Source organism: Geospiza fortis, unplaced genomic scaffold (genome assembly GCF_000277835.1).
Source record: "Geospiza fortis unplaced genomic scaffold, GeoFor_1.0 scaffold403, whole genome shotgun sequence".
Classification (NCBI taxonomy): Eukaryota; Metazoa; Chordata; class Aves; order Passeriformes; family Thraupidae; genus Geospiza; species Geospiza fortis.
In genome coordinates, this window is record NW_005054336.1 from 5208135 (window position 1) to 5217485 (window position 9351).

General features: G+C 38.3%; 1 protein-coding gene across 1 annotated transcript; it reads left to right on the top strand.

The window, feature by feature from the left end:
* Positions 1–3: 3 nt before the first annotated feature.
* Positions 4–8616, top strand: RTCA (RNA 3'-terminal phosphate cyclase; the record flags this gene model as incomplete). The annotated part of the gene is made up of 10 exons (XM_005422142.3): positions 4–38; positions 909–1052; positions 1824–1947; positions 2439–2497; positions 3015–3156; positions 4247–4371; positions 4500–4558; positions 5128–5222; positions 6306–6410; positions 6769–8616. Coding segments are annotated over 10 exons (993 nt in total), but the record flags the coding sequence as incomplete, so codon positions are not given.
* Between the last annotated feature and the right edge of the window lie 735 nt (positions 8617–9351).

Sequence of the window (9351 nt, forward strand, 5' to 3'; positions counted from 1 at the left end):
CGCCGGATCCGCGCCGGGCGGAGCCAGCCGGGCCTCAGGTGAGAGCCTCCTGGGGCGCTCAGCCGGTCACTTACGGCGTGTGGGGCCCTCTCGAGCTGGGGCACGGCCACTCAAGGCCTCGGCTGCTCTCGTCTGAAACGTTTGCGTTTCCATTGCTTTAAAAGAGCCTTTTTGCTAAAAAATCCTATCTGTGGCTCACAAAGAGTGAGGGGGAACGCTGCGGCATGAAGCGCGCTCGGTTCTCTTGCCGGTGCCCTCAGTGCGGGTCCCGCCCGGGCCGCAGGCGGGGCAGGCAGCGCGGGTCCCGCCCGGGGAAATGGTTCCACAGGTGCTGAGAGGAACGCGCTTTGAAACGGGGAACGCACTGATGTAATGCCTGAGCAAAACACAGCTTACCGAGCGTACAGTGCTAAGAACAGATAGTGCATATCCTAGTGTTGCTACAGTTAGTGTATTTCCAGTGTTAAAAACAGTTGGTGTATTTCCTATTTAGATTACTCTAACAAATGGAAACAAGCACAAGACAAGTACATAGCAAACCTGTTAACTCTCTTGTAGCCCTGCAACCGGCTCTGGCTCAGCCAGTATTGCCATCATTATCCCACTGCATTCCTGTCCAAGCATTTATCACATTAGGACAAGTGGCTGCTCTTGCATCTCATCTATCTGTCTTGGGCCCATTCTAGTGGAAAGGATACCAGAATCCTGCATATTCCAGTATGGCCAGAATGCTACTCCTTTGGCCCCTATGAACTCAGAAGTACTGTAGCAACCAGAGTGAATTTCTGATCCTTGTCTGATCCAAAATTTGCAGTTGTAGTTTTTTAGTGTGTTTAGTTGTTGCTTTAATGTAACATCAGCATGTAGTCTACTTGTATGTGTCTTTAACTGTGTGTTGTTGCTCTAAGACCTCAGCATCTGTCTGGATTGGAGATGATTCGAGATTTGTGTGATGGGAAGCTGAATGGCGGAGAAATTGGCTCAACAGAAATAACCTTCACTCCTGGGAAGATCAAAGGTGGAACCCACACAGCAGATACAAAAACAGCAGGGTATGTCTTTGTAGACTAGCTTCTGATAACTTTAAAATTATCACAATAGATGGGGTGGGGGGAAAAAGAACATTTATGCTTTGGTAATGACCCAGGATGTGTGCTGCCTGAGCCAGATATATGTGACCAAAGAACCTATAGTATAGGTAGGATATGCAGGAAGTACATGTGAAATTTAAAAGTATGATTGATATAAAAGCTGAATGCTTGGTTTATGTAATGAAAAAAGCAGCTGTCCATGTCTTTAAAACTTCAGGTGTAATGTCCTCACACTAGTGTGTTACATACCAGATCAAATGCATTAAATTAGATGAGTATCTCACATCCATGAGGTCTGAAATAATCACCATATAATAAGGTAAATTTTGGCATTTTACTTATGCTTATAGGAGCACAGTATGTCATATTGCTCTTTTGGAAATGGGACAATTCCATCCATGTATTACAATGTTACTGCTGCCTAAGCCTTTTCTGCTTCCTAAACCCACAGTTATCATGGTCCCAACACTATACTAAGGAAGATATATAACTTTATTTCAAACAGACCTATTTAAGATGCAATTAATGTGAAATGAAAACTTTCATATTAGGCTTGGTAAGGACATGAAGTTTTAAAGTGGTATCTTTTAAGACTAATAAATTTATAGATAATTTTAAAAATAGAATACAAAAGTAAATGTTCTAGTAAAATGTTCCTAGATGTATAATGATTCTGTGGAATTGTATGGATTATGAGTGTATGACATTTGAGTATGTTATTATTGCTTTTAGGAGTGTGTGCCTACTGATGCAGGTAGCAATGCCCTGTGTGCTGTTTGCTGCTTCCCCTTCAGAGCTTCATTTAAAAGGTGGGACTAATGCGGAGATGGCTCCTCAGATAGACTACACAGTCATGGTAGGGAGAAATTCCTTTGCCTTGGTGCATCTTCCCTGAATATGTATGCAATGTGACTGCTGTTCCTCTGTTGCTCTTACTGCAAGTCTATTTGTGATTATGGAATTAGGCATGGAATATAACACTATTAGTATACTGGCTGTAGAGAGCAACCAGTGTTTCTTGGAATTTCCTGAAATGGCAAATAGTCTCTTTGGTTTTAATTACTACAGAAAATTTCACTTAAAATGTATTCTTCTTCCTAGAAGTGCTGTGAATTACTCTTCTTTTTTCCATAAGAAAATCCTTTTACACAAAGTGACATTGAGAATGAAGTATGAAGATTGTCATATAAGCTATATGGATGAGACTGGCTATCTTTTTTTTTTTTAATAATGCAACTGAAATTTTTGTGTTGAGCTTTTTTTTCTCTTTTAAGATTGTATAACATAGTGGGAAATTATCAATGCAAAATAAATTGACTCTGTGTTTTTATATGGGGTTTTTTTCAGGTCTTCAAGCCAATAATCGAAAAGTTCAATTTCACATTTAATTGTGACATAAAGAGAAGGTGAGTTGTGGAGCAGTGCAGCAGAGCTGGGCCTTACTGAGCCCATGTGTGAGCAGAGGCACACAAGGGGCTCTCAATCAAGCTGAGGGGTGAATTTATAATATGTGAACTAATCTGCATTAGCTGCCCCTGTGTGTACTGTCACCACATGATGAATGGGATAGGGTTCTTGGCTGTCTTTTCTTTTCGTTGCTGAGTCTACAGCTGCTGTGTAATGTTTCCTGTTGGCTCCCCTGAGGGGAGCACATGCTGAACAGGCAGTGCATTACTGAGCTTTTTCCAAGGAGCCAGTTAGGTTGGTGTTAGGAAGTTAATAAGATGTGCATTACAGAGGATTACTGTTAGAGAGCCTAATTCCATTATAAGGGTTTCTAAGGCACACATCAAGAAAATTGGTATGTACAGTAACAGGGAACATAAAAATGTATAGTGAAGTGTATGAATAGCCTCCTGGCCCTTTTCTTGGTTTCCTTGTGATGGTTGCATTTAATTATGTCCAATTACTGTTTCTAAATAGGGGCTACTATCCTCAAGGAGGTGGTGAAGTTGTAGTCCAGATGTCTCCAGTCAAAGAGCTGAGCCCAATAAACTTAACAGAACGTGGCACAGTGACAAAGATTTATGGAAGGGCATTTGTTGCTGGAGCACTGCCTATCAAAGTAAGTGCTTATCATGGCTCTGGTAGCATCCTACTTGATATAGCTATATAAAATTGCATGCCATCTGCTCAACATTCCTGTACTCTCCTGTCTTTTGCAGTCTTACACAAACTAAGCAACCTTATTAAATGGTTTCAGTTATTCAGGCTGTAGAATATCATATTGGACATACCTAAAATTCATTCACTGCACAGCAGTGTAAAGCTAAAACAGGAAATCAGAACAGTATCCTCATCCTTCATAGGACTATTCAAAAGTCTTTGGCATATATATATATTGAGGGATGTCTTATTTCTGATTTATGTATTCTTCATATTCATGTGCATTATTTTAAATCTGAAATTAGGGCCCTTGTTCATAAATTTATGAGCTCTGTAATAGGTGAGAGTATTAGAACAAGTTAAGGGTAGGTTTAGCCAATAATAAAAGGAGATAAATTTGCTCCTTTATATCTCCTCTTTTCTATTCTTCCTGTCCTGAGTGCTGGGATCTCCTTGAGGTTCCTTCTCACATACAGGCTAGGAATTAATAGAGGAAGGAAGAGGAGAAGCTGAGGTACTTTTTGAAAAGCTATTGACTGCTGGTTTTGGTCTTAAAATCTCCAAACCTGTGAATACAGCTGTGATTAGATCAGAGGAATGGGATAAGCTTCATATATCCCCATTTGCTTGTAATGTAAAATTGTTATTTTATGTATTCTCTCTTACAGAGTATATTCTGTACATAATAAATGTGGGGTGGGGTTTTTGCACTTGGTTTTGGGGTGAGTTATTTTTAGAATCTAAAGTTTTGCGAGAAGACTAAAACAATTTTTTTCTCTATGAATGAAGAAAAGTTCTTGAATTTCTATTGATATTGATTTCTACATACATTTCTATAACTGTTGCTTGTACAGGATTTAATGGTACCTTACTTTTGTAGAAAAGCTTTCAGAAAAAAATCACGTTCAGTTCTTGCTTGTAGGGGTTTATAGCAATCCTTTGTTTTTCTAGTTAATAAAGTAGCCCTTTATTCAGGGATTGAATTTATAAGGAAAAAGTATTGCTATATTACATAATTTTATTACTGGGTTTATGTCTTCTCTTGTTAGCTGGCAAAAGACATGTCAGCAGCAGCAGTGAGATGCATCAGAAGAGAAATCAGAGACCTTTACATTAACATTCAGCCTGTCAGAGAACCTGATGATCAGGCTGTTGGGACTGGAAGTGGAATAATGTGAGTCCAAGCTTTCTATTGTTACCTCTAATCTTGTTGGTTAATTAGCTAGAACCTGATTACATATCTGATAAATAAACTGTAATATGAGTGATTTTGATTTTAATTATTTTTGTTTTTCTGATTAGTATTGTTGCAGAGACCTCGACAGGTTGTTTGTTAGCTGGGTCATCACTTGGCAAGAGAGGTAAGAATTCCATGAATTCTTTGAGACTTAATATACCAATAAAAATAGGAATCTGAAGTATCATCTGTTTAAAGATCTGATGCTCTGAATGTTTCATTTGTGAATATATGCTTTTAGAAATAAAGGACAACAGAAATTAGCAGATTTAAAACACAGTAAATGGAAATTTACAAAAATTACAGAACTGTTAAATTTACCTTGTATCAGAATGGAGAATCACTGGTAATATTTCTGAACTTTAGGAGCATAGACTTTGTTTTAACATTTGAAGTTTCTGCTCAAGAGTGAATCTAGATTAAAATGAATGGAAGTGATCTTGGTTTTAAATTATTTGAATCAAATGTTTTTCTAAGTGAAGCTACTTTCTTTCCACTGCTTAGGAAGTATAAACTATATATGAGCATGAGATGGGAAGGATTTTTTTTTAAAGCAGACACCTGAGGCAAGAGCATCAAGTTCAAAGAAAATAAGATCTAAAAAGTTGACAATTTCTTGGGTTGTTTTCTGATTTTTTTTTGTACTTTTAAAACTTGAAATAGTAATTTTCAGCTTTCTGATTTCTCTCTTAGGAAAGAATGCTGACAAAGTTGGTATTGAAGCAGCAGAGATGCTGCTTCAGAATCTTAAACATGGTGGAACTGTGGATGATTCTCTGCAAGACCAGGTAAGGTTCCTACATGTGTTTATATGAAGTTGAAGTAGCAAGAACATGCATGCACTACTTGTAAACAATATAGATCTGAATAGGGAAGGGACAAGATGTTAGTTAGTAGTCTCAGAGACCTCTAATCACAACATCACTAGGATTAGCAAATTACATGCAGTTTTTAGGAATCACAAATGTTTTTAGCATTGTACCAACACCCTCAAATTTTGCCTTTCTGTAACCCTCAGTAAGTATGGAAGAAAGAGGCAGGAATTTGCTTCAATTTGGCATTCCATGTGATGCAGTGATAATAGCTCCCTCCTTACATATATGGAATGATACTAAGGGAAGGTACTAGAGATATCTAGAACATGCTCCCAGTTATCTTGCTCCCCTGATTTCATTTAAGAATGAAGGCCCTCCACTGCCTCATCTTAGCCTGATGAGGATCTGGCCTGGTTTAGCTAGGATGATGCTAGCTCTTAGCTGTAAACACCTGGGCACACATGAAAATTATGTACTATAATAAGTATTTGGGTCTTGGACTCAGCCTACTTTTTCCAAAGCATGCAAGTACCATTGATGGGAACAAGCCACAGCCAGAGTCACTGTGTATGGGAACTGCACAGAGTTGCAGTATTCTTGTCATGGTGATGATTTTAAGTCAAATCAAAGAGTTTTGGATGTCTCTCTGGTGAGTATGTGATCAGGAAGTGTTAGAATTAAAGTAGCTTTTCTTGAGATTCTCTCCATGTAGGTAAACTACTAATCTGGAGTCTGACATGACTTTGGGGAATTTTGGGACAATACAGTGGGGGAGAGCAAAGATAAATGTAGTAATAGGAATTCAATAACAGGAATTCAGGGGCAAACTCCACTGTGGAAAAGTAGCCCTTCTGTAATAGGCATTACAGTAGCAATCTCCAAACTTCTGGAGCCATGGATCACTCTTCAAACTCAGTTTCATGAACTTTTATGAAACTTGGAAGACAACATCTTTATATTGACAGACATTTTGCATGTTCTGGTTGGGATTTTTTTAATCAATAAATTCCTAGAATCTGAAGAATGACTTAATAATTACCTTTCCCTCCCTTTCAGCTGATCATTTTTATGGCATTGGCAAAGGGGGTGTCTAGAGTGAAAAGTGGACCAATTACACTGCATACTCAAACAGCTATACACTTTGCAGAGCAGCTAACAAAGGTGAGTCCAAACATTCAGGAAGTTTTACCTTTCAGTTTTCTTCCAGTAACTTGGCAATGTACAGTTCATCAGGCAGTATGAGCTGAACTTGATCATGGAGGACAAGCATTGATAAAACAATTGCTATACTATATACCTGGGAGTTTTCCTGTAGAATGTGAGCCTACTCTAGAATTAAAGGCTTTTAGAATGGTAAGATACTTTTACCACATTTATTTAAATGGTTTTTTGAATTAAATCTGTCAAATCTGTCAAAGGTGTAATATACATAAACATGTGGCAGTACAGTTATTGGACATCAGCTACTCAATATTTAAACCACTGCATGTGATAACTTAACTAGTTAATCCTCTTCTAGGCCAAATTTACTGTGACAAAGTCAGAAGAGGAAGACCCTGGTAATGATACCTACATCATTGAGTGCCAAGGAATGGGGATGATAAATTCAAACTTAAAGTGTTAAAAAAAAAAAAAGAAATGCAGCAAGCTGCCAAAAGCAACACTCAACATACCTCAGTGATGTATTGCACTACACTTCATTGGATGTATGATCTGCCTGAAGAGGAGGAGCCTTCTGTCATAACTGAGTGATTTAACTTGAAGGTTGATGTCAAGTTTTTCCTTGGTATGATGAAAATCTGTCATGTGAAAATGAAAACTTTACTTTGTTGTTTTTACTATTAGCAGCAAAATGAGTAGCAACAGGACAGCAAATAGCATATACTGTATGTATGCAAGAGCTTCAGTTAGAGACTTTGAACTTTACCTAAGTAGAAAAGAACTATTTTAGTTCAATATTTCTTTCACTTTTAAAAACTGCAAGTTCTGTTCTCTGGAAACCTTTATGTTATGAGGTACATGGAGTGAAATGCACCTTTAAATCTGTATTGCTGTTCTTCCTTAGCCATTTGCTAAATAATAAAGCAGTATCACCCTATAACAGGCTGGTATTTATATTTGCTGGTATCTTAGCAGGTTGTGCTTGGGAAAGGTGTATACAAAATAACTTTTCAGAAGCATAGAAAGAAGACTCAATGCGTAAGATAATCTTTTAAATCTTCTTTTTTCATCTATTTTATGATATATGCTCAGGCAAGCTAAATCAATGTACCACATTACAGCCCAGACACCAAGTATTGACTCCATGATATGATTTTATTTTCTAGCTGCATCTGTCCTTGTCACTTTGCATACTAACTGAGGCTGCATTTTCACTGAGGTGGTGTTCTTCTTGAAGGGAGTACTTAATTTCAGCTGAGATTAGGGTGCTGTTGAACACACATATAGACACAGTATCTATGTGTGTGGACATGGAGCACTGTAAATACACACAATTTGTGTAGGCACATAAAATCCAGGTGTGTTATCCCCTAGCTGGGCATTAAGTAAAGAAGAGCTTCTACCAGGCTGGTGTTGATCATGCTACAAAAACTTTCTCTGAAGTAGAAGGAAGGTGAAAGGAGAAATAGGGCACAATTGGTTTTGCATATGAAGACCCCAATCACTTAACCAAAACTGTATAAATGCACTCTGAAGCTTGAATTGATTTCCAAGTTTCCCAGCCCATCCTGCAGCCATTGTTCTAAGATTTTTTTTCCTCATTTGTGACTATTGAATCTAACTGCTAAAGATGCAACTTGAGGTATTGTTTGCTGTACAAATTAAGATAATTAATTACTTAATGCATTACTGTACATTTCTAATACCAGGAAAACCCCTTGCTAATATCCAAAAAAGTTCACCAACTACCTACTTAACAGTATCTTTCTTAGCATTTTCCCTGAAGTGCCAAGGAAGGCTATTAATTTCCAACTAATTATTTTTTTCTAGTACTGGGAATAGTCTGAAGGGGGCAGTAGTCACCCACTGAAGTAGTTCTGGGACACAGGCTCGACATCCTTTGATGAACATCTCTCTGAGTTACTCAGCCATGCTGTTAATGATAAGCTGTGTTCCTTTTCTTGAAGAATTCTGAATGTATTAAAAAAAAAAAACTTGAAAGAAAATCCCAAAGAAGTTGCTGTCTGTGCTTAAGAAAACAAGCTCTTAAAACCACATTTGAATGGATCTTTACCTGTTTTCAGTATTCAAAAGATGAATACACTTGACTTGGTTTTTGAATGTACAGACTTTGTTACCAATGAAAGTTTTAAAAAATATTTTTTTAAAATCACTAAATAAAACAAAATTCAGTTGAACAAAAAAATCCCATTGAAAAATTGAAGTGCAATTTTTGTTTTCCAGACATAGAAAAACATGTAAATGCTCAGCCAGCACATTTTTAACAAAGATTAACAAACCCAGGTGACCAGTGATACTTTGAGAGGATACCTAGAACAGAGGCTAGACAGTGCTAAAGGAATAAAGTAGGTGTTTTTTAAAAAGGCTTTCAAAGGATACACCTTGGGCAGTACAAGAGCCTGGTCGTGGCTCCACCCAAGATGGACTCTGGGTCATAAGTTTTCAAGGCTTTTTTAAGTTTTGGTCCATTTACATATTGGGGTTAATTGTCCAGTTACAGCTCCAGGTTATGAAGTCCCATCCTCCCACACTGCTCTCCTCAATTTGCCGTGGTTTCTCTTTTTGGGCGTGAAGCTCCAACGCTGTCCTTGGTTGTGAGGCTGGGAAAGGATTCTTTTGTCTAACTAAACTGTGAAGAGAACTTCCTGACACTGAAGTTTAGAATTATATACTAATGCAGTACAGAAGCTGGAAAATATGAAAGCTAAATATGAAAGTGTGTTCCAAAGAGCAGCTGTCATTACTAACTGGCAGTCCTTGCTTGCCTGGTCAAGCACCCAGCCCTCACTCCTTGTGCCCCGACCTCAGGGCCAGCAGTGGGCAGGGGAGAGGCTGCAGAGCTGCCCCTTCCTTGCCTTGTCATTGTGAGGGCTGTCCTCTCATGCCATCCCTGCTGGGCTTCCTGCTCTGGAGGAAGCTG